At 44.4% G+C, this 26201-nt stretch overlaps 1 protein-coding gene across 1 annotated transcript in view; it reads right to left on the reverse strand.

Annotated features, from left to right (window-relative positions):
* EFHB (EF-hand domain family member B) overlaps nucleotides 1–26201 on the reverse strand; it is a 58366-nt gene that overhangs the window by 12826 nt on the left and 19339 nt on the right. The window contains 5 exon segments of the mRNA XM_052643942.1: nucleotides 4362–4516; nucleotides 8816–8883; nucleotides 9476–9559; nucleotides 20232–20361; nucleotides 25356–25466. Of these exon segments, the coding sequence (XP_052499902.1) occupies nucleotides 4362–4516; nucleotides 8816–8883; nucleotides 9476–9559; nucleotides 20232–20361; nucleotides 25356–25466 (548 nt within the window).

Consider the following 26201-nt stretch of genomic DNA (forward strand, 5'->3'; position numbering starts at 1 on the left):
CCCATCTCAGCTACTTCCTGGATAATAATTAGAATAAAAGGAGCTGGAATTACACAGACGAATTTTGAAAATCTAAGACTCTGCTGGGACCATTCTTGGACACGATGAGTCTTTTTTTTTTCCTTTATTTTCCCTTCTAGATTTTACATCCCCTGAGTAAAAAGCCTGCACATTATCTGGAATAATATTGGATGTACTATGAGTGTTCAGCAAATAACAGAATTAATCCTCTAAGCCAAGAAGATTCATTTAGGAAATCACAGTTTATTTGTTCTGTTTTGTTTTGCTTTTCAATTAAATTAAATCTGGGCACTCAACAGTATAAGATGTAAACAATCAAAAAGCATCCTACAGCTGTCCCAGGAAGACCCCCATCTTATTACCCTTGCAGAAAAAAGCTCCTCAAGGACCCTGAGCACTTGCTGTGCATGTTAACAGTTAACTATTTAAAAGGTGTATCAGCATTAAATAATTCTCAGTAATTTTCTTCCCTGCTTAATTTACTTTTATCATAAGGGATGTGCCTGGTGGTTCACTAAGATAATCAACAGCTATTAAGATGATCGTCTTGCCTATAACTACATCTAAAATGAAGAATTTCCAGAAAGGAGCACATCCTGCCAGTTTCCTTATTCACGTCACTACCGTGTGGGTTTCTCCAGTGTCATCTCTGTAGATACTTGGAGTTGAATAAAGTTAAAAATATACTTGTTCAGAAATGAAATAGTGCCATTTGCAAAGATGTGGATGGACCTAGAGATGTCATACAGAGTGAAGTAAGTCAGAAAGAGAAAAACAAATACTGTATAATATCACTTTTATGTGGAATCTAGAAAAATGGTGCAGATGAACTTATTTGCAAAGCAGACATATAGACACAGACACAGAGGACAAACGTATCGACACCAAGAGGGAAAGCGGGGGATGAACTGGGAGATTAAGATCAACACATTTACACTATTGACACCATGGATAAAATAGGTGACTAATGAGAACCTACTGTGTAGCACAGGGAGCTCTACTCAGTGCTTCGTGGTGACCTAAATGGGAAGGAAATCCAAAAAAGAAGGGATATATTTATAATATATATATTATATTAATAGCTGAGTCACTTTGCTATACAGCAGAAACTAACACAACATTGTAAAACAACTATACTTCAAGAAAAATTTTAAAAATGTATATAAAATACTTGTTTTCACTTATGTATTTAATTCTAAAGAATACTTTTCAAATTACCTGTAAATAGCAATCAGACTTTATTAAAAATCAGAGAAACAGTTGAATACTTTCTTTAAACACAACTTTGTGAGAAATGTTGCTGATGGCTGGCATTTGTCCCAACATAATTAGTATAAACTTAGATGAGATATTTAACCCATGTTTTATTCATCAGTACATCACAGACACACAGACCCTCTAATCTAAAATAAAATGAATGGGCTTAAAACGAACTAGCCAAAGAGTGATCAAGATTTTTTTATAAGATAAACAGTGAGAAGTGTCACTTTGCTAAAACTGTACTCAACATCAGAAGGGAGATAAGAATATCGTCTTTTCCCTTTGAGATAAACTAAAATCATTCTGATCTTTCTTTTCTTATGTCAAGATGATGATGTGTTACATCATCATAGGTTTCTTTATGAGCTTTTATTTGTCTGTTTTAGACTAATTCTAAAATGGTTTTAAGGCTGCCTAGAAAAATAAGTACAAAGAGAGCCAAAAAAAAAAGTGATGAAATCAGGGCAAAGAGAAAAATAAATCTGGAATGAAATAAGATGAAACCTGAAGCAAAAAGAGTGCACAGAATGTACGCTGTCAGATCATGTTCACAAACTAGACGTGTTTCCCTGGGTTGGTTCTACACTTGCTGGTGGCCAAGTCACAAAGTTATGTACAATCGGTACAAAATTCATGCTCCACAAGAGGTAAGAACGAACCAGATACTTAGACAAAGCACGGTTATTTGCTCTAGAAAGACTGAGTTTCCTTATAAGGAGGATGTACGTGACGAAAATAACAGGGTGCACTAATAGAAGTCTGCCATGCTTCACATCTGTGTGGTGGGACTCCTAAGTGCAAGCCGAAGGCAGTGCCACTTGGTAAATCCTGCGATGGCCTAAAATGATGTCAGGTAATCACACAGCCCCACATTGCTCTGATTTGTTCAAAGCATAAAATTTTTGAGTAGCTTGAAAATGGAATGACCTTGCTCTCTCCAAAACTGAAACCACACCTGATCCCCATGGGGAGACGTGTTCTAAGCTTGACTGAGACCAGACTGACGGTACCATGCGTGCAAGTTCAGAGTGAGGCAGAGACTGTCCATCCCCCACGTTCCCAGCACACTCCAGTTTAATGATTTGTAAGAGTGGTTCTCAAACCTGAACACACAGCAGAATCACTGAGGAGCTTGTTAAATAGAACACAATCGCTAGACCCCAATCCCAAGTTCCTAATTCAGTAGGTGTGAGGTGGGCCTTAGAAAGTGCATTTCTAATATCTCCCCAAGTAACAATGCTGATGATCAAAGCACCTTATTTTGACAAAACAGATCAATTCCAGGGGTCAGCAAATGTTTCCTGACAAGGGCCAAAATGTCTGTTCAGTCTCTGATGCACTACTCTGCATGCGTAGCTGCAAAGTCAGCCGCAGACACTACTTATGACACATGGGCACACGCGTGTGCACACACATGTACTCGAGCAATCCCACTTGGCAGACAATACTTAGGACACATGGGCACACGCGTGTACTCGAGCGATCCCACTCGGCAGACAATACTTAGGACACATGGGCACACGCGTGTACTTGAGCGATCATACTTAAGACACATGGGCACATGCGTGTACTCGAGCGATCCCACTCGGCAGACAATACTTAGGACACATGGGCACATGCATGTGCACACACATGTACTCTAGCGATCCCACTCCGCAGACAATACTTAGGACACATGGGCACACGCGTGTACTCGAGTGACCCCACTCCGCAGACAATACTTAGGACACATGGGCACACACAGGTACTCGAGCGACCCCACTCCAGAGACAATACTTAGGACACATGGGCACATGCATGTGCACACACATGTACTCGAGCGACCCCACTCTGCAGACAATACTTAGGACACATGGGCACACGCGTGTACTCGAGCGATCCCACTCGGCAGACAATACTTAGGACACATGGGCACATGCATGTGCACACACATGTACTCTAGCGATCCCACTCCGCAGACAATACTTAGGACACATGGGCACACGCGTGTACTCGAGTGACCCCACTCCGCAGACAATACTTAGGACACATGGGCACACACAGGTACTCGAGCGACCCCACTCCAGAGACAATACTTAGGACACATGGGCACATGCATGTGCACACACATGTACTCGAGCGACCCCACTCCGCAGACAATACTTAGGACACATGGGCACATGCAGGTACTCGAGCGACCCCACTCCTGGGCATATACCAGAGAAAACTGGTTCAGAAAGATGCACGCACCCCAGTGCTCACTGCAGCACTATTTACAGCAGCCAGGACGTGGGAACCATCTAAGCGTCCCTCAGCAGAGGAGCGGGTGAGGACGCGGAGCGCCTGTGCAGTGCAATACCACTCAGCTGTAAGAAGGGAGTGAAGGAGTGCCGTCTGCAGCAACGTGGATGGACCCAGGGATGACTAAGCCAACTAAAGTAAGCCAGGCAGAGAAAGACAAATACAATAGGGTGCCACTTCCTTGTGGGATCTAAAATACGCCACAAATGAGCTCATCCACCAAAGAGCAACAGACTCACAGACAAAGAGGACAAACTTATGGCTACCAAAGGGGAGAGGAGGCGGGCGAGGGGTAAATTAGGGCTTTGGGATTGACAAGCTACTATACAGAAAGTAGGTAAACAAGGACTTATTGGACAGCACAGGGAACTATGTTCTATACGTGTGTGTGTGTGTGTGTGTGTGTGTGTGTGTGTGTGTGTGAGTCACTCAGTCATGCCCGGCTCTTTCCAATCTCATGGACTGTAGTCCGCCAGTCTCCTCTGTCCATAGAATTCTCCCGGCAAGAATACTGAAGTGGGTGGCCATTCCTTTCTCCAGGGGATCTTCCTGACCTGGGGATCGAACCTGGGTCTGCTACATTGCAGGCAGATTCTTTACCATCTGAACCACCAGGGAGCCAGGATCAAGCCCAGTCCACCACCACCTGTCTCAGGAAACAGTCTTACGCGCCCATGTCAATAGCTGGTTCACGATGCTGTCTTAGTTTCTGGTGAACGGCAAATCTGATCCTGATCTACGCCAGGTCGCTGGACCTGTAAGCCCATGCATAGACCAAAAATCTCCCCTTCGCTACTGGCCTTGTCATAGTGCCTGAAGGCCGCCAGCAGCGTGTCAAAGCTTTGGTAGTTAACTTTCTTCAAGTGATGCCGCACTGCCGCTACCAGGGCTCGCGGTCTGTCCTTGCCTCGGAGATACTCCCCTGGAAGCCTTCTGTGGATGAGATCACCAACTCCTATTGAAGAGGGAAAGAAAAGTCTTTTATCTGAATTTAAAGTCTGCCTCTATTATTCACATTCTAAAAGACAGAGAGAGACCTAGCAACTTCTGTGAACGAAAAAACCTAATGCCAAGACTATTGAGCAGCATGACAGAAAACCCTTTTGTATTAAAAAAAAAAAAAGTGTACACAGTAATTGATGAAAATGAATATTTCTGCTATTGCCACTTCTCCAATCAATGAAAAAAATCTGAATAAATGAATTTTACGAGAGAATCATGAGCCCACTCAGCTATCAAGCTATCCTCTCCTAAGACAGCAAAGCTCTTGCCTGTCTAAAGAGACAGGCAGACAAATGTAGACATTTGTCTATAAGGCCGAGGATCTGAAAGCTGGGGCTGATCCATGTCCCGATCACTCTGTGTGCCTCAGGGCCACTGGACCTCTGGGAAGCCTTGTAAAAACTGGGCACGAGTTCCCTACTCCCGCTTAATGTGAGTTTCCATTCTGCCCTCACTCTGCACATCAAGTCTCCACTTCTCAGCCCTGCTTCCCTACACTGCGACCAGCACGGGAGAGCTGCCTCCATCCACAGCCCATTAATTAACTCAGTCCTGACCCACAACCGCCAGTAACAACCCCTCCAATCCACCAGCCACGAACCCCCAGACCCCACCCTTGCTTTCACTTTTCTTTCATGACTTAGAGGAACTTTGTTGAATTATGACACACAGCATATGCACACTGCCTGTAAACCGCACTCCTTGGATGTTGATGGTGACCAAGATCAGACCAGAGGTGACCATGTGGCTTCAGGGGTGATGGTTTGGTGGATGTCACCAGGGAGGGAAGAAACCCCTCCTTCTGTTCTTTTCCCCATGGCCTATACCCCACCCTTCCTGCTTCTACCGGCAACTGGCTGTGGTATCCTGGGTAGGTTAATTTAAATCGCAACACTGACGGATGCCGCCAGAGATCATCGTACTAAGTGAGTCAGAAGAAGGAAGACGAGCCCCATCTGACATCACATGTACGAGGAATTACAATAGGCCACAAACAAGCCTATCCATGAAACAGAATCGCAAACACAGAACAGACTGGCAGCTGCCCATGGGGAGGTGGGGAGGGATGGACTGGGGTCGGCAGATGCAAACCATTATATACAGGATGGGTAAACAACAAGGTCCTACTGTACAGCACAAGTGTGGTCAACGCCCTACGACAAACCATGGTGGAGAATTTTAAATATATACATGTATATGTGTATATATACACAGAATTGTATCACTGTGCTATACAGCAGAAATTAATACATTTTAAATCAACTATACTTCAATGCTTAAAAACTGAAAAAACTGCAAATTTGCCTGCACTTCAAAGCAACTAATATTTACACCTACTCTGTGCAAGGCTCTATATTATTAGGGTCTCTCGAGGGTCTCTTTTAACAGGTATTAGTAGCACCTCTAGGTTTATTATTATAAAGTCAGGAGTTAATCCTGCACATTCTGATAAAAGCCTTCTCTCTAAGGGCAGAGCCTTACTCGTATGCATGAAAAGCTGCCACCAGTGCTGGTTCCAGAAACAGGGCAAGTGCTCAGACCAAGGTAATCTGAAATGGAGTCGGCGTCCATCAGACCGTCCTAAAGTGGGCAAAACCTGAGTAGGCCTCTTGGAGAGGCAATCGAAGTGGTTGGGTGAGGAGTGATTCCTGACAAAGCACGGCTGCTCTTCCCCTCCATGTTTCTTCCTCTGATGTCAATCCCCTGGGGGCTGTTCTGTATAAGGAAGCCCTGTCCCCTGGCTCTTCCACAAGACAGCCCTTGGTTGAGTTGGTTTTGTTTTTCGTTTTTATCCTGAGAGGCCTTCCATCTACATTAACATCCAAAAATAACTATTGAATGGTCAGCCTGTGGGTGAGGTGCAGGCTGACACCCTCTTCCAGCCCGGCCCTGGGAGAATACTTATGAAGCTCATAGCAAATCACTGAAGACTACTCAAGACCCATTGCTGAAGAGCTGAAATCGGGAGTCCAAGCTCTGGCCCTCAGAGAGACTAACGCCCTCACCACCACACCAAGGACGTGAGAGAAGCCAGGCCAGCTCCGCGGCGGCCCCCTGCCCACGACCAGCTCCTGTGATGCACCCTGCCCGCCACCAGCTCCCGTGATGCCCCGCTGCCCGCCACCAGCTCCCGTGATGCCCCGCTGCCCGCCACCAGCTCCCGTGATGCCCCACTGCCCGCCACCAGCTCCCGTGATGCCCTGCTGCCCGCTGGCCCCGGGTGTCCCCTCAGGCACCCCTGCCTGGGTGTATTCTGGGAGCTGCACGCAGCCCGGGCCCTCTTCCCAGAGGCACATTAACAGAACCAACGACCCCAGGCCCGGGGATGAGGCATCCTTTGTGTCGTTGCCTTTATTTCCCCAAAGCAAGAGGAGGGGAGCAATCCAGATCCAGTAGAAAAACCTGTGCGTCCTCAGAAGCAGGCAGACCCTGAATTACACTCGCAGTATTCACAAGAGACAGTTAGGGTTAGTCTGTGCGCATCCGTGAGCTCCATGGAAAGTCTAGAGAGCGCTGAGAGTCCCCTTTCCCATTACACCGTAGCTGCCAAGGCTGCTGCTGACACATACAGACTTCATAAGCTATTAATAGCAGTGTTCTTCCTTTTCATTTTATGACACTATCTTGTCACTCAATTTATAGCACAGCTCAACTGCGTTAAAATCACCCATAGAGTTTATTAGATATGCCGGTTCCTGGGACCCATGCCCAGATAATTCTGATTCAGTAGGCTCTCGTGTACACTAAATTTTAGGAACCTCCCAGGTGGCCCTAGTGGTAAAGAACCCACGTGCCAATGCAAGAGACACAGGTTCGATCCCTGGAGGAGGGGATGGCAATCCACCTCATTATTCTTGCCTGGAGAATCCCATGGACAGAGGAACCAGGCAGGCTATACAGCTCATAGGGTTGCAAAGAATCAGACACAACTGAAATGACTTAGGACACACACTGAAAGGGTGTTAGCTAAAGCCTACTCACTAACAAATAAAATAAACACTTCTTTGCTAATGCAACATGATGTTCTAGGGAATCTTGAGCCACCACGTTAGGAGGTCATACTTCTTTTTAGATCAACTGTTACGTGTTTAATGGATGTCTGCCCATCTTAGAGGCTCTGGTAAGGAGTGATTTAGGAAATCCATCAGTTAGTCTGAAAAACAAGTAGATAATCATGGTCAACTGCCTACTTGAGGGCAGTTTCATGCCAGGGGAGCCCCAACTTGCTGTCTGTTGGGTTCTTGGGGTCTTGTGCACAGTATATTGCTTTCCAGGTATTTACAGCATGAATCAATGAATCCAACACATGGTTTATCATGCTGATAGTGAAACACAGACAAATTTTCTAATGCCCTCCTCCAGGGATCGAACCCGTGTCCCTTCCGTCTCCTGCACTGGCACGTGGGTTCTTTACCACTAGGGCCACCTGGGAGGTTCCTAAAACTTAGTGTACACGAGAGCCTACTGAATCAGAACTATCTGGGCATGGGTCCCAGGAACCCATATTTAATAAACTGTATAACTCTATGGGTGATTTTAATGCAGGTAGACTGCAGACTATATTTTGAAAACCACTAATACACAGCTCAATTCTGATAAGCTTTCAAATAGTCTTCCCTGGGGAAGGTTGCTACTTAGATCACTCAGCACTAAGGACAAGATCCTGGTTTCTGCCGCTGCTTCATAGGTCGATTTGTTGATCGGCTGGTGGGAAGAGCGGTTCTTCGGTGTGTGGTTGTACAGTGCCTTCTGGAACCTGATTGCCCCTACAGCTCATCTGGGAATGCTGTGAAAATGCTGTTTCTGATCTGGGAGATCTGAGGGGAGAACCCGAGAGTCTGCACCTCTAAGAGCCTTGCAGGGGCACCAACACTGCCTGTCTGCAACCACATTTTGAGTACAAGGGCCCGCTACAATATTTGAATTCATTAAAAAGTTGCCTCAGTTCACTTCTGATTGTTTAATATAGGCCTTATTTATATTCTAAATAAAATTCTAAGCCTTAACTACACTTAAGGAATTCATTTCCAGGGCTTTAAACTGTACCTGTTTCAAATAGAATAGGAAAATGTTGCTTCTTTCTTGTGCTACAAATTGTTCTCATTACTGTTAATATAATATTTTAAGCCTTTAAAATTGGAAGCTTTGAGAGAAGGAGATGGTGAACTTCACTGCATAATTTGGGCGGCAGGGGGTGGGGGGGGCAGGATTTTGTCTTTGTTTGCTTTTTAAAGAGAAACTGTATATTTACCGTAGTCCTCAGGACGGAGACAAGCCCCAAATGTGTGGTCTGGGGGAACATTCATTGTTTCCGCAATGCTATCAAAGAAAAAAGTTCCTTTGGTGAAAATTCCCACCACATGGCATCCCTGGAATTTAAAATATGTTTTCCGTACATTTTTAATCATCAATATTTTCTCCTATAACCAAACTATAAAGATCAAACAGAAGCCCTCCAACAGATCTTTTCTCTAATCTCCAACGCACAGTAGCAACGGCCGATGCTTTCACTGGCTTCCAGTGAACAGGCCCAGACGGAAAAAGAAAACACAGAACATGGTCCCAAAGCAGAATTATGGAAGCATGCATGTATACAAACACACTCTCTCTATCTAGAGAGAGAGGAGCGGAAAACGTAACACAATAAGTTGAATTTCTGGGACCCTAGAAATGAAGCTTTACATAAAATTCTTCCTCTTTCTTTTCCAAATGCCCTCTCCCTTTTGGAGACTCAGTACTTTCCCAGAACCCCAAGCTCTTGGGTGGCTAACAGGGTTCCCCGATTAACAGAAAAGGATGATTCTTATTTAATAGATATACTCTAATAGAACACAAAGCAAAATTTATGACAGGAGTACTTTGTAAATTTGATCCAAAAACATTATCAATTTTAAGTGAATCATGAACTTACGGATCTGAAACTCTTCCAAGTCTATGCTGAAACTTTTCTTTGAAATCATCAGCTCTCTTGGATACAATCTTAGCTCCTCTTTTCCTATAAAATTAGAAAATTGTCAGGTGTTTGTATGACCCAAAGTATTCCTGACTACCAAATATCCATATATTGAAGAATACCAGAGTATCATTTGGGTCAGTTCAGCTCATTTCAGTTGCTCAGTCGTGTCTGACTCTTTGCAACCCCATGGACTGCAGCACGCCAGGCTTTCCTGCCCATCACCAACTCCCGGAGCTTGCTCAAACTCATTTCCATCGATTCGGTGATGCCATCAACCCATCTCATCCTCTGTCATCCCCTGCTCCTCCCGCCTTCAATCTTTCCCAGCATCAGGGTCTTTTCCAATGAGTCAGTTCTTCGCATCAGGTGGCCAAAGTATTGGCAGTTTCAGCTTCAACATCGGTCCTTCCAATGAATATTCAGGGCTGATTTCCCTCAGCATGGACTGGTTGGATTTCCTAGCAGTCCAAGGGACTCTCAAGAGTCTTCTCCAACACCACACTTCAAAAGCATCAATTCTTTGGCACTCAGCTTTCTTTATGGTCCAACTCTCACATCCATACATGACTACTGGAAAAACCATAGCCTTGACTAGATGGACCTTTGTTGGCAAAGTAATGTCTCTGCTTTTTAATATGCTGTCTAGGTTGGTTAAGCTTTTCTTCTAAGGAGCATGCGTCTTTTAATTTCATGGCTGCAGTCACCATCTGCAGTGATTTTGGAGCTCCCAAAATTAAACTCTCTCAGTTTCCCCATCTTTTTGCCATGAAGTGATGGAACTGGATGCCATGATCTTAGTTTTCTGAATGTTGAGTCTTAAGCCAACTTCTTCACTCTCCTCTTTCACTTTCATCCTGAGGCTCTTTAGTTCTTCTTCACTCTCTGCCACAAGGGTGGTGTCATCTGCCTATCTGAGGTTACTGATATTTCTCCCAGCAATCTTGATCCCAGCTTGTGCTTCATCCAGCCTGGCTTCATCCACACTCTGAAACTGGACATTTTAGAAGGAGAGGGAGTCGGAGGTGGTGCGCGGCTCGGTCTCCTGGCGCGGCGCGGCCCTCCCCAGCGGCGGCGCTGATCCAGCCCGGAGCCCCGCTCCCCCGGTGCCCGCCGACCCCGCGCCCGCCAGCTCAGCCCAGTGCTTCTCTGCGGCTTCCCTGGCTGGCCAGAGACGCGGAACCCGGGCTGAGTCCAACCTGAGCAGCAAACTCCAGCTCGCCAGCAACAAGGAGTAGAACGGTGTGGCGGAGTAGGACGTGCAATCATCTTCTCCTGCGAGAACTCCAAAATTACAACTCACTGCTGAACAACCGCTGACAGGAGAATGTTGCATCCCAGCAAAAAAAAAAGATACCGCACATCCAAGAGCAAATGAGAAGCCCCAGCAAGACAGGAGGAGGGATGAGATCACGTTCTGAGTGAAACCCCATACCCAACAGAGACACTTGGAGGACTCAAACGAACCTTGCACACGCCAGGTCCTAGAGCCGAAACCGTGCTCCAGACCCCTTCAGGAAAATTAGAGACAGCAAGGGAACACTCCACGCAAAGACGGGCACGGGGAAGGACAGAAATGGTATGGACCTAACAGAAGCAGAAGATATTAAGAAGAGGTGGCAAGAATACACAGAACTATACAGAAAAGCTCCTCATGACCCAGATAATCACGATGGTGTGATCACTCACTTAGAGCCAGACATCCTGGAATGCGAACACAAGTGGGCTTTAGGAAGCATCGCTATGAACAAAGCTAGAGGAGGTGATGAAATTCCAGCTGAGCTATTTCAAATCCTAAAAGATGATGCTGTGAAAGTGCTGCACTCAATACATCAGCAAATATGGAAAACTCAGCCGTGGCCACACGACTGGAAAATGTCAGTTTTCATTCCAGTCCCTAAGAAAGGCAATGCCAAAGAATGCTCAAGCTACCGCACAATTGCACTCATCTCACACGCTAGCAAAGTAAAGCTCAAAATTCTCCCAGCCAGGCTTCAACAGTGCATGAACCGTGAACTTCCAGATGTTCAAGCTGAATTTAGAAAAGGCAGAGGAACCAGAGATCAAATTGCCAACATTAGTTGGATCATCGAAAAAGCACGAGAGTTCCAGAAAAATATTTGCTTCTGCTTAATTCACTATGCAAAAGCCTTTGACTGTATGGATCTCAACAAACTATGGAAAATTCTTCAAGAGATAGGAATACCAGACCACCTGACCTGCCTCCTGGGAAACCTGTATGCAGGTCAAAAAGCAACAGTTAGAACTTGACATGGAACAACAGACTGGTTCCAAATTGGGAAAGGAGTGCTGTATATTGTTAAGGCTGTATACTGTCACCCTGCTTATTTAACTCATATGCAGAGTACATCATGCAAAATGCCATGATCATTTGGATCATCAAAAACTAAATCCAGTTCCAGAAGAAAGTATATGCTGAAAGGAAAGCTTTATGTTTCACTCATGTGTGTTCTATCATGTATATTCCTTTATAAAGATAAGTAACAGAACACAAAATTTTGATTGAAAAGTAAGACAAAAATTTTTCAGTAAATAAAGCTAAAGTGTTAATATCATTCATATAACTCCTAAGATTTATAACAGAAAAGTAAGCATTAAAGAAATAAATAACCAAAGGATATAAGCAACTTATAACTAGCAAGTAAATATATGGAGAAATTATCATACTCTACAAATGAAATAAAAAGAACAACAGAATATCCTGTTTAACATAGTACATATTTAAATACATATCTATATATATAGAGAGAGAATATCTAACATTGGCAAATAGTATGGCAAAACACTTGCAGATTGCTAGTGCAATGATAATTCTTTTGGAAATATTTTGGCAATATGATTCAAAAAGCATAAAAATAGTCACCCTTTTATCCACATCTGAAAACCAATCATAAGGGGATAATACGCAAATTAAAAGTCTGAAAAAATTATATTCATAAAAATGCTTGTAGTCTCACTGACTATAAGGGGAAACAAAGAAAAGAATCTAAGTGTTCAATCCTGGAGGTGATTAATCACGTCATATTAACAAGAACACACTCTGTGTGCATTCTAAATGTTGGTTATTAAGAATACACAGCCATATAAAATTATTTTATGTTAAGAGCCAAAACAGGATATAAAATGAAATTGCACTCTGATTAAAGTTATGCAAAAACAAAACAAAAGGTATGCAAAAATCAACACAGGAAGCCACAGTAGAAAGAAATAAATGAAAAAGATAATAAAGGTTGAATTAAGGTGACAGGATTATGGGTGATTTGATTTTATTTTGCTAATTTTCTGTAATATAATTTCATTACTTCCACCACTGTGATTAAATGAGTAAGGATTTCTTTTGAGAACTGTAAAATTACAACACCACTATTTAATAACATTAAAATTAATAAATCTCTATTGTTTTGCGAAGACTAAAAAGAGTGAGCTTAAAATTCTTAAACTCCTTTTGCTTTTAAAACTATTTCCTGTACTGGAGAAATACAGAGCTGAATAAACTTCTGCAGAAGAATGACACTCTGTAGGGAAACAAAAGATGAAAGATAACATAATTCATCTCTTATTTCTTTATTTACTTCCCATTAGTTCAAAAAGAAGAAAAAGAACAATGGGGTAAAGTCAGAATAAATCAAAGGCAGTTTGAAGGCCATAATTTGAACGTATAAAGTTGACAGTCTGAAACCAGCGCCAAGAGCTTGATTAGGAGCATGCCAGATGGCAAAAAGGAGGATTCTAAGCCACACAGCCCTCGCTTCTCGGCCTAACACTGCCTAGAACATGTTGCTGGGAGAATCGGGAACTATTTGAGATTCAACAGCTGTAATCATGACACACCTCATGGCATTCACTCACCAATCAAGTCTTCTGTGTGCCAGGCACAGTCACACACGCACATGCACACGCACACACGCACACGCACGCATGCACACGCACACACACACACATGCACGCACGAGTCTATCATTTCTAGGTTCTAACTAATTCTTCTGACCAGAGGTCATAAGCAGAATATAGATACAGGTAATTTTAAGAAGGAAGTATATCCCTTAAAAGTATATATCCTCAATAACTCTTAAAAAAGTTAAGAGTAAGGCAAATGTATGTTGAATAGTGCATAGCACATTAAGATGTAAGCAAAATAGAAATGGACTCACAGACACAGAAGACAAGCTTAACAGTTGCCAAAGGGGAACGGGGTATAAATGAGGAATTGGGGATTGACATGTACATACTACATACTATATTTAAAATAGGTAATCAGTATATGTAACAGGTAATATAGTTTCTGAGCTATACTGTAGGCCCTGTTTAGCACAGAGAACTATACCCCTTATGGTCTAATAACTTACAATGGAAAAGAGTCTGAAAAACTGTATTTTATATGTGCACATATTTATGTATCACTGAGCCCCTTTGTTGAGTACCTAAGACTAACACAACACTGTGAACCAGCCATGCTTCAGCTGGGCTCCCCGGGGGCTCAGGCGGTAAAGACCGCCTGCAGTGCGGGAGACCCAGGCTCAACCCCTGGGTCAGTAAGATCCCCTGGAGAAGGAAATGGCAGCCCACTCCAGTACTCTTGCCTGGAGAACCCCATGGACGGAGCAGCCTGGCGGGCTACAGTCCACGGGGTCGCAAAGAGTCGCAAACGACTCAGCAACTTCACTTTCTTTCTTTCTATACTTCAATTAAAACTAAAACACACAAAAAAAGATAGAAACAAAAAAAAGTGAGCTGTAAATGAATATGCTTAACTCCAAGCACAAGCTGGAATCAAGACTGCCGGGAGAAATATCAATAACCTCAGATATGCAGATGACACCACCCTTATGGCAGAAAGCGAAGAGGAACTAAAAAGCCTCTTGATGAATGTGAAAGAGGAGAGTGGAAAAAGTTGGCTTAAAGCTCAACATTCAAAAAACTAAGATGATGACATCCAGTCCCATCACTTCATGGCAAATAGATGGGGAAACAATGGAAACAGTGAGAGACTTTATTTTCTTGGGCTCTAAAATCACTGCAGATGGTGATTGCAGCCATGAAATTAAAAGATGCTTACTCCTTGCAAGAAAAGCTATGCCCAACCTAGGCAGCATATTAAAAAGTAGAGACATTACTTTACAGACAAAGGTCCATATAGCCAAAATTATTGTTTTTCCAGTAGTCATGTATGGATGTGAGAGTTGAACCATAAAGAAAGCTGAGCACCGAAGAATTCATGCTTCTGAATTGTGGTGTTGGAGAAGACTCTTGTGGTGTTGGTCAAGTCCCTTGGATTGCAAGGAGATCCAACCAGTCCATCCTAAAGGAAATCAGTCCTGAATATTCATTGGAAGGACTGATACTGAAGCTGAAACTCCAATACTTTGGCCACCTGATGTGAAGAGCTGACTCATTGGAAAAGACTCTGATGCTGGGAAAGATTGAGGGCAGGAGGAGAAGGGGACGACAGAGGATGAGATGGCTGGATGGCATCACTGACTCAATGGACATGAGTTTGAGTAAACTCTGGGAGTTGGTGATGGACAGGGAGGCCTGGCGTGCTGCAGTCCATGGGGTTGCAAAGAGTCAGACACGACTGAGCAACTGAACTGATCTAGTCAAGTATTTAAATAATTTCCTCATGTTTTCCTTTATGTATGTTTCAACCCCTTTAATAGTAGTAAATTAATGAATGTTTGTTTTAGGAGCTCTTCTATATCCTAAAAAAAAAAACCACTGTCTCCTATGGTTTTTCTGAAATATGGAAGGGCTTCCCTGGTCGTTCAGATGGGAAAGAAGGCCTGCCATGTGGGAGACCAGGGTTCGATCTGTGGCTCAGGAAGATCCCCTGCAGGAGGGAAAGGCTACCCAGGAAGGAATTTCTTCTCTTTGTGCTTTACCATTATTGCTTTGAATAATTCAACTAACAGAAACTCATCTATTAAATAATAAGGGAGTGGAAGAATGGAAATCCCAGTTTCAGGCCTGCGATCCCAGAGTCAGTGCCTACAGCCTTGGTGCCGTGGTAAGGGCAGCCGCTGGAGAGACACTGCCGGGTTTCAGCCCTACCCCTGGCACCTCCCTGCGTGACCTCGGGCCCAGGATTTAACTTCTCTGTACCTCAGTTTCTTCATCTATAAAATGGAAAGGCTAAAAATTATAGTACCCCTACCTCCTGGAGTTGCTGGTAGGATCAAATTAATCATGTATAAAGTACTTAGCACTTTGTCTCTATAACTGGGAGCTGCCATCTCAGCTATCAGACCAGCAAGTGAGCGAGGCAGACTGGGTGCCTGGGGGAAGGCAAGCTGTGTATGCCCTCTGGGGCCTGCGGAAAGGCGGAGGAGGGCAGTGTATTCTATAAAGAGGGCAGAGAGGCTCAAAACATGGTACAAATAAACTCACTCACAAAACAGAAGTGGAGTCACAGATGGAGCCTGTGTGCTAGGTCACCCCACTCGTGTCTGACTCTCTGTGACCCCATGGACAGGAGCCCACATGCTCCTGTGTCAATGGGATTCTCCAGGCAAGAACATTGGACTGGGTTGCCATGCCCTCCTCCGGGGGATCTTCCCGATCCAGGGATCGAACCCACATTTCTTACGTCTCCTGCATTCGTAGGCAGGTTCTATACCCACTCCAGTACTCTGGCCTGGAGAATTCCATGGACTGTATGATCCGTGGGGTCAGAAAGACCTGGACACAACTGAGTGACTTTCATATTCACTGTCTTCACCACTAGCGCCGCCTGGGAAGCAGAACATCACCAGGGGGAAAGCGGGGTGTAACTGGAAAATTGGGACTGACATGCACACACTACCGCCTATAAACTGGACGACCAAGAAGGACCTACCGTCCACACAGGCAGCTCTACTCAGCTCTCTCTAATGACCTATTCGGGAAAAGGATCTTAAAAAAACAACAAACTACATGGGGGTGTGTGTGAGACTGATCACTCCGCTGTACACCTGAAGCTAACACAACGCTGGGAGTCAACAATACACCAAAAAGCTTAACCTTAAAAAATTATAAATGGAAAAAAAATTTTAAACAGAGGGCAGAGGGCAAAACAAAGCCACTCCCACCACTGAATGTACACAAATGCAGGTCCCGTGTGTTCATTTCCTGGGGTTGCGAGAACAAATGACCACAAGCCAACTCTCACATCCATACAGGACCACGGGAAAAACCATAGCCTTGACCAGACAGACCTTTGTTGGCAAAGTAATGTCTTCTTAAATATGCTGTCTAGGTTGGTTATAACCTTCCTTCTAAGGAGTAAGCATCTTTTAATTTCATGGCTGCAGTCACCATCTGCAGTGATTTTGGAGCCCCTCAAAATAAAGTCTGATCCAGCGGATGTTGGCAATTTGATCCCTGGTTCCTCTACCTTTTCTAAAACCAGCTTGAATATCTGGAAGTTCGTGGTTCACAGATTGCTGAAGCCTAGCTTGGAGAATTTTGAGCATTACTTTACTAGCGTGTGAGATGAGTGCAATTGTGTGGTAGTTTGAGCATTCTTTGGCATTGCCTTTCTTAGGGATTGGAATGAAAACTGGCCTCTTCTAGTCCTGTGGCCACTGCTTGACTTCACATTCCAGGATGTCTGGCTCTAGGTGAGTGATCACACCATCGTGATTATCTTGGTCATGAAGATCTTTTTTGTACAGTTCTTCTGTGTATTCTTGCCACTTCTTCTTAATATCTTCTGCTTCTGTTAGGTCCATACCATTTCTGTCCTTTATCAAGCCCATCTTTGCATGAAATGTTCCCTTGGTATCTCTAATTTTCTTGAAGAGATCTCTGGTCTTTCCCAGTCTGTTGTTTTCCTCTATTTCTTTGCATTGATCGCTGAAGAAGGCTTTCTTATCTCTTCTTGCTGTTCTTTGGAACTCTGCATTCAGATGCTTATATCTTTCCTTTCCTCCCGTGCTTTTCGCTTCTCTTCTATTCACAGCTGTTTGTAAGGCCTCCCCAGACAGCCATTTTGCTTTTTTGCATTTCTTTTCCATGGGGATGGTCTTGATCCCTGTCTCCTGTACAATGTCACGAACCTCATTCCATAGTTCATCAGGCACTCTATCTATCAGATCTAGACCCTTAAATCTATTTCTCATTTCCACTGTATAATCATTAGGGATTTGATTTAGGTCATACCTGAATGGGCTAGTGGTTTTCCCTACTTTCTTCAATTTAAGTCTGAATTTGGCAATAAGGAGTTCATGATCTGAGCCACAGTCAGCTCCCTGTCTTGTTTTTGTTGACTGTATAGAGCTTGTCCATCTTTGGCTGCAAAGAATATGATCAGTCTGATTTCGGTGTTGACCATCTGGTGATGTCCATGTGTAGAGTCTTCTGTTGTGTTGTTGGAAGAGGGTGTTTGCTATGACCAGTGCATTTTCTTGACAAAACTCTATTAGTCTTTGCCCTGCTTCATTCCACATTCCAAGGCCAAATTTGCCTGTTACTCCAGGTGTTTCTTGACTTCCTACTTTTGCATTCCAGTCCCCTATAATGAAAAGGACATCTTTTTTGGGTGTTACTTCTAAAAGGTCTTGTAGGTCTTCATAAAACCATTCAACTTCAGTTTCTTCAGCATTACTGGTTGGGGCATAGACTTGGATTACTGTGATATTGAATGGTTTGCCTTGGAAACGAACAGAGATCACTCTGTCGTTTTTGAGATTGCATCCAAGCCCTGCATTTCAGACTCTTTTGTTGACTATGATGGCTACTCCATTTCTTCTGAGGGATTCCTGCCCGCAGTAGTAGATGTAATGGTCATCTGAGTTAAATTCACCCATTCCAGTCCATTTTAGTTTGCTGATTCCTAGAATGTCCACGTTCACTCTTGCCATCTCCTGTTTGACCACCTCCAATTTGCCTTGATTCATGGACCTGACATTCCAGGTTCCTATGCAATATTGCTCTTTACAGCATCAGACCTTGCTTCTATCACCAGTCACATCCTCCACAACTGGGTATTGTTTTTACTTTGGGTCCATCCCTTCATTTTTTCTGAAGTTATTTCTCCACTGATCTCCAGTAGCATACTGGGCACCTACCGATCTGGGGAGTTCCTCTTTCAGTATCCTATCATTTTGCCTTTTCATACTGTTCATGGGTTCTCAAGGCAAGAATACTGAAGTGGCTTGCCATTCCCTTCTCCAGTGGACCACATTCTGTCAGACCTCTCCACCATGACCTGCCCGTCTTGGGTTGCCCTGCGGGCATGGCTTAGTTTCATTGAGTTAGACAAGGCTGTGGTCCGTGTGATCAGATTGACTAGTTTTCTGTGAGTATGGTTTCAGTGTGTCTGCCCTCTGATGCCCTCTTGCAACACCTATCGTCTTATTTGGGTTTCTCTTACCTTGGACGTGGGGTCTCCCTCAGCCTTTCCCTTATTAGGACACTTGCTACTGGATTTTCGCCCCACCCAGATCATCCAGGGGCTTCCCAGGTGGTTCTAGGGGTTAAGAACCTGCCTGCCAATGCAGGAGATATAAGAAACCTGGGTTCCGTCCCTGGGTGGGGAAGATCCCCTGGAGGAGGGCAAAGCAACCCACTCCAATATTCTTGCCTGCAGAATCCCACGGACACAGGAGCCTGGAGGGCTGCAGTACGCCAAGAGTCCGACACGACTGAAGCAACTTAGCACACATGCACAGATCATCCAAAATCATCTCAAGAGCTTCCATGGAATTGCATTTACAAGGACCCTTTTCCCATATAAGGTAACCGTCACAGGTTCTTGGAATTAGAACGTGGACATCTTTGAAGGCCACTATTTAACCCACTACACCAGCATTTTCAATCCTCTGATTTTTTTTCAGCATAGTAGGAAACAGAGGATTTTACTTTGTTTGTTGCCTTAGATATAAGACAAGAAATGAAAAACTAAGGAAACTTATTTTAATATCTTAGGAAAGTAGTCAAGTGTAGAATGCAGGTGTAAACAGGTCACAGTTTGTAAGAGTTAAGTCAGATGCTCAGGTGCCCACCTAACTACTACAGAAAGCTGAAGGATAGATGACATGTCAATTACATGCTGTCTTTGTAGAGACAATCTACCCAAAAGTCCGCGATCTTTAAGGAACGTAGTAGGGTGGGTCCCGTAGATAAAAAAACATTCATGTATGTCTTCTGATCTGCTGAAAGTGAAGTCGCTGAGTCGTGTCCGACTCTTTGCGATCCCATGGACTGTAGGCTATCAGGCTCCTCCATCCATGGGATTCTCTAGGCAGGAATACTGTGAAGTGGGTTGCCATTTCCTTCTCCAGGAGATCTTCACAACCCAGGGATCAAACCCAGGCCTGCTGCATCGTAGGCAGATGCTTTACCGTCTGAGCCACCAGGGAAGTCCTCTGATCTACTGAAAAGGCATGAAATAACTTCAGAATCACACACAAGGAGTTCCCTGCCTGTCCAGTGGTTAGAACTCTGTCCTTCCACCGCAAGGGGCCTGGGTTCGATCCCTACTGAGAGAATAAGATCCTGCAAGCCACACGGTCAAAAACAGACAAACAAAAAACCAGTATCATGGTGATCTCTGGGGGAACTGGATAGTTTAGAAGACATATCACTGTGTATCTTTTTATATTATTTTTATGTTTGAACCAAGTCAATGCCTTACCTCTTAAAAAAACAAATTTAATCACTTTTTAAATCTGTATGCCATTTATCTAACACTTGTTCCAAGACACAACATACGTACATTTGTAGTTCATGAAGCCAACGTAAAGTTTTTGCCATATTCCGTCCATCATTAAAATGTGGTGTTGGGATCCCATACAAGTTAAATCTATGAAAACTTGACGGGTCATACTTCCGGTTCTTTGCTTCTCCTAAGAAAAGAAAAGGGAAGACTTTTGACTTAAGCAACACAGCTTTATGCAAGAGGCACATGATGTTCTCAGTAACAAGGAATATGCCAGTGGGAGAAAGTGAGACTGTAACAGCGCAGGAACTCCAGCTTGGGCGACAGACAGAGGCACTCTCCCATGAGCGCTGGGAGACGGCGGAGCGCGAGCTCCTCGAGCGGATTCTCGGAGAGTAGAAAAATGATGTAGAGAACGACACGCAGATGGAAAACTCAGGCCCATCAACGTGAAAGAGGTTCTGAAGCTCAGGGGATGTGCGGCGGAGCGCTCCGCTAAGATCTGAGAGGTCGGCGTTTTACTTTACTGTCCCCGCCCCCCGACCTCCCGCAGAGGGAGCCCGAGTCAGCCTGGGCCACCCCCGGGAGGCTGGTATTTTAGAGTTGCTCTCACTAAGATTTGCATTACAACCCTCACATTTCATTATAATCACTTATCGCAGAGACGTTTGAAGGCTGATTGAGGACTGAAAACCCAGCAGGGAGGTCTTTAAGATCTAACACTGTATTTTTTTTTTCAAATATGATGTGGTATTAGTTCTCTATTTATAGATAAGAAAGCAAGACTGAAACTAGAGGTGAGCTAAAAGGTTACTGGACAGAGGAGCCTGGCAGGCTACAGTCCACAGAGTTGCAGACAGTCAGACGTGACTGAGCGTGCATGCACACAGAAGGTTACGGAATGACAAGGAAAAGACTCAGTCTCACTAGTAACCCAAGTGATGTAAGCAAAAGCAATAGTGCGCAGTCACAATTCGTCTCTCAGGTGAGAAAACCTAAAGACTGGCAAAGCCCGTCACTGGGGAGGACGCTGGGGATGGGAGTCTCACACCCAGCAGGTGCGAGGGCAGGCTGGGCGCGATTCAGGGGGGCAGCCCGGCTCTGAGAGTCAGAGCTTCAGAAACCTAGGGCTGAGTCTTAAAGAAGCGAACCGTGTTCACAAAGATAGAGAAACAATACATTTCCATAACTCTGAAAAATATAATATTGGGAACTGACCTGAGAAGACAAGCATAAACACATAGACTCCTCTCTGAACGGCAGAGAAAAACATAAAGCGAAGCATCATCTGTGACTGGGATTTTAGAAGATTTTCTTTGTATTTTATACATTTCTATGTAGCCTGTATTTTCTTTTTTTAGTTTTTTGGCCACTCTGCGAGGCATGTGGGATCTTGGCCCCTGAGATGGAATCAAACCCACACCCCTTGCAGTGTAAGCTTGGAATCTTCACCACCGGACTGCCAAGGAAGTCCCTATGCAGCTTGCATTTTATAAAAGAAAATATAACTTTAGTAATAATTTAAATTAAGTATACTTAAAGAGGTCATCATTAATGGTGTCCTTGACACATTATTTTAAGTAAAAAAATTTAAACGCATATAGCAGCTTCCCCAAAAGAATGGAGATTACTATCACATTTAACTGAAGACAATAGCTCAGTGGATGAGCTTAGAAATTATATATTATTATATTATGGATAAACAACAAGGTCATACTGGACAGCACTGGGAGATATACTCAATACCCTACAATAAGACATAACGGAAAAGAACCTACACGTGTACAGCTGAGTCACTTTGCTGCACACCAGGCACTAGCACATCGTAACTGAGCACACCTCGATATAAATGCAGAATGAAATGTTTTTAAAATCTGTACTCCGTTTCATCCAACTGCTAAAGGCATTTTCAGTTCAGTCACTCAGTCGTGTCTGATTCTTTGCGACCTCATGAATCGCAGCACGCCAGGCCTCCCTGTCCATCACCAACTCCCGGAGTTCCCTCAGACTCATGTCCATTGAGTCCGTGATGCCATCCAGCCATCTCATCCTGGGTCGTCCCCTTCTCCTCCTGCCCCCAATCCCTCCCAGCATCAGAGTCTTTTCCAATGAGTCAACTCTTCGCATGAGGTGGCCAAAGTACTGGAGTTTCAGCTTTAGCATCATTCCTTCCAAAGAAATCCCAGGGTTGATCTCCTTCAGAAATGGACTGGTTGGATCTCCTTGCAGTCCAAGGGACTCTGAAGAGTCTTCCCCAACACCACAGGTCAAAAGCATCAATTCTTTGGCGCTCAGCCTTCTTCACAGTCCAACTCTCACATCCATACATGACCACAGGAAAAACCATAGCCTTCACTAGACGGACCTTTGTTGGCAAAGTAATGCCTCTGCTTTTGAATATGCTATCTAGGTTGGTCATAACTTTTCTTCCAAGGAGTAAGCGTCTTTTAATTTCATGGCTGCAGTCACCATCTGCAGTGATTTTGGAGCCCAAAAAATAGAGTCTGCCACTGTTTCCACTGTTTCCCCATCTATTTGCCATGAAGTGATGGGACCAGATGCCATGATCTTCATTTTCTGAATGTTGAGCTTTAAGCCAACTTTTTCACTCTCCTGTTTCACTTTCATCAAGAGGTTCTTTAGTTCCTCTTCACTTTCTGCCATAAGGGTGGTGTCATCTGCATATCTGAAGTTATTGATATTTCTCCCGGCAATCTTGATTCCTGCTTGTGCTTCCTCCAGCCCAGCGTTTCTCATGATGTACTCTGAATAGAAGTTAAATAAGCAGGGTGACAATATCCAGTCTTGACGTACTCCTTTTCCTATTTGGAGCCAGTCTGTTCTTCCATGTCCAGTTCTAACTGTTGCTTCCTGATCTACATATAGGTTTACTCAAGAGGCAGGTCAGGTGGTCTGGTATTCCCATCTCTTTCAGAATTTTCCACAGTTTCTTGTGATCCACACAGTCAAAGGCTTTGGCATAGTCAATAAAGCAGAAATAGATGTTTTTCTGGAACTCGTTTGCTTTTTCCATGATCCATCGGATGTTGGCAATTTGATCTCTAGTTCCTCTGCCTTTTCTAAATTCAGCTTGAACGTCTGGAAGTTCACGGTTCACGTACTGCTGAAGCCTGGCTTGGAGAGTTTTGAGCATTACTTTACCAGCATTTGAGATGAGTGCAATTGTGCGGTAGTTTGAGCATTCTTTGGCATTGCCTTTCTTTGGGATTGGAATGAAAAGTGACCTTTTCCAGTCCTGTGGCCACTGCTGAGTTTTCCAAATTGGCTGGCATATTGAGTGCAGCACTTTCACAGCATCATCTTCCAGGATTTGAAATAGCTCAACTGGAATTCCATCACTTCCACTAGCTTTGTTCGTAGTGATGCTTCCTAAGGCCCACTTGACTTCACATTCCGGGATGTCTGGCTCTAGGTGAGTGATCACACCATCGTGATTATCTGGGTCATGAAGATCTTTTTTGTACAGTTCTTCTGTGTATTCTTGCCACCTCTTCTTAATAGCTTCTGCATTTTAGATGTATCCTAAAATGTTGTCTCTATATATATTCATTGATACAGTTCTTTCTAAAACAGCTAAATGGCATTGGATTAGACAGTGCTATCGATGCTAAACTTTTTCCGAAAAGGAATAAAATATTTTCACAAGAAATAGAGGGAAGGAGGAATAAAGGCAAAAACAAGAGGGAGGAAAAGGAGAGAGGGCCGGGGAGTGAGGATGCAGCGGGCAGGAGAGAGGCTTTCAGAGGCCAGGAGACGGGCCGGGGCGGGGCGGGAGGGTGGAGGCTACCCACGGCTCGGGGTCCTGGGCGCGTGACGGTGGAGCCCACCCAGGGCCCAGGGTCCGGGGTGGGGTCCAGCACGGGTGACGGTGGAGCCCACCCAGGACTCGGGTCTGGAGCGCGTGACGGTGGAGCCCACCCAGGGCCCGGGTCCGGAGCACAGTGAAGATGGAGCCCACCAGGCCCCTCTGCCCATGGGGCCTCCCAGGCAGGGATACTGGAGTGGGCTTGCCATGCCCTTCTCCACTCTCAGGGCGTGTATTGGAGTCTAGCTCTCAGTCCTCTCTTAGATCAAAATCCTACTTTGCTCACACAGGCAACTTGTAACTCACAGCACTTAAACACCCAATGCCTTTCGGTTGTGCTACAGAATAATTCCAGCAACGCAAGCTAAGTCGCTTCAGTCCTGTCTGACTCTGTGACCATGCGGACTGGGGGCCACCAGGCTGCTCCATCCATGGGATGTCCCAGGCAAGAAGACTGGAGGGGGTGCCATTTCCTCCTCCAGGGGATCTTCCTGACCCGGGGGGTCGAAGCCGCTTCTCTTACGTCTCCAGCACTGGCGGGCGGGTTTTCTTTACCACTGTCGCCACCTGGGAAGCCCCGGTTCGAACAATAAGCTACTTTTAGTCACAATCACTTAATACTAACACTACTATCACCGAGCCCTAACTACGTTCCAGACGCCATGCTTGGCATTTTGCAGGCACTCACTTCATCCGCACAACATCATCATCCCTGCCTATTTAAGAAATTTAAAATAGATGATGATAAGTAAAATATTCAAGGTCTGAAAGGTAATCAGTGGTAAGCAATGCCTTAAACTTCATGATGTGAAAACTTCTGCACTTGACCAGTAACTGTATTCCTCATATAAAATGAAGCACTTAGAATAATCTTGATATTTGAATAAGAATGGTATTTTTAAGCCTAAATCCACTCACACAAGATTAGACTACCTAACATTTCATCTTAACTGCTTCTTTTCAGACATTTTATAAGGGTATATGTTCCCAGCTATCAGGGTTTGTAACCTTATAAGTTGGGCTTCTCAGATGTTGCTACTGGTAAATAACCCGCCCGCCAATGCAGGAGACAAAATGAGACCTGGGTTAATCCCTGGGTCGAAAGATCCCCTGGAGGAGTGCATGGCCTCTCACTCCGGTCTTCTGGCCTGGAGAATCTCTGTGGACAGAGGAGCTTGGCAGGCCCCAGTCCACAGGGTCGTACAGAGTCGGACGGGACTGAAGTGACTTAGCATGCATTACTAGAATTAGTCTATAGCACAACCAGGCATCTCATCGTTGAGCTCATCATCTGCCTATCCCTCTTCACAAGTCTGAGTGCCATATTCTCCTGTTTTACACCGGAGGAAACTTACCCACAAAATAGTCGTTGTGAGATACGATGTACAGATCGTGGCCTGCCTGCGCTTCTTCAAATACCTCTTTATAGGGTTTTGGTGGATTCACCATATCTCTAGCAGACATTTCTGAAGAAAGAATGAAAGAAATGAGTTTTAAGATGCTTTTCATCTCTTTGTAACATTTAAATTGACTGGAGCAAATGGCAAACTAGGTGTGCTGCCTGCCCAAGCTACAGGGAGGGGCACAGAGCCAGCGCACACCGAGACTGGCCACCGAGACAGGAGCGGCCCAGGAGTCACCGTCTCACGGACCCCCACGGGAACAGGCTCCCTCCCTAGAGTTCTGAAGAATGTTAACCACTTTGGTCGTCCTGAGCCACATGCCAAGCCCAATTAATTTCCCAATTTTGAGAATCTCAGGATAATTTTTATTTTAGTTTGCTCCATACTTCCAAGATGATCTAGGCAAATTTGAATCACAAATCAGCTTCATAAGCCCTGGTGCCCTGTGGGGATGCCTTGATGCAAATTTTGGCAGCTATAGACTACAGCGCACATCCTGAATCTGTAGCTGTGAATATCCATCTTCGAACTGGCCCACGGTGCCAGGGAAATCACTGGCATCGGAAAGAAACTCTTATTCCTTCTGGCCCCAAACCTAGAGCTAGAAGGTCTTTGTTGAATAGCTGCTTTCCCAGGACTGGTAGTTCCTGGCTTTATATACAGTGAATTATTTTGTCTTTATTGTTTCCTGTGATGATTTTTAAATGTAATTCCATTTGCAGTTTTCTCTTTGTACCTAACAACATACATTGAGGTGTTTTCTTTCTTTTGGACTGTATGCCAAGAATTGGGGTCTGT

Source organism: Budorcas taxicolor, chromosome 1 (genome assembly GCF_023091745.1).
Source record: "Budorcas taxicolor isolate Tak-1 chromosome 1, Takin1.1, whole genome shotgun sequence".
NCBI classification, from domain to species: domain Eukaryota; kingdom Metazoa; phylum Chordata; class Mammalia; order Artiodactyla; family Bovidae; genus Budorcas; species Budorcas taxicolor.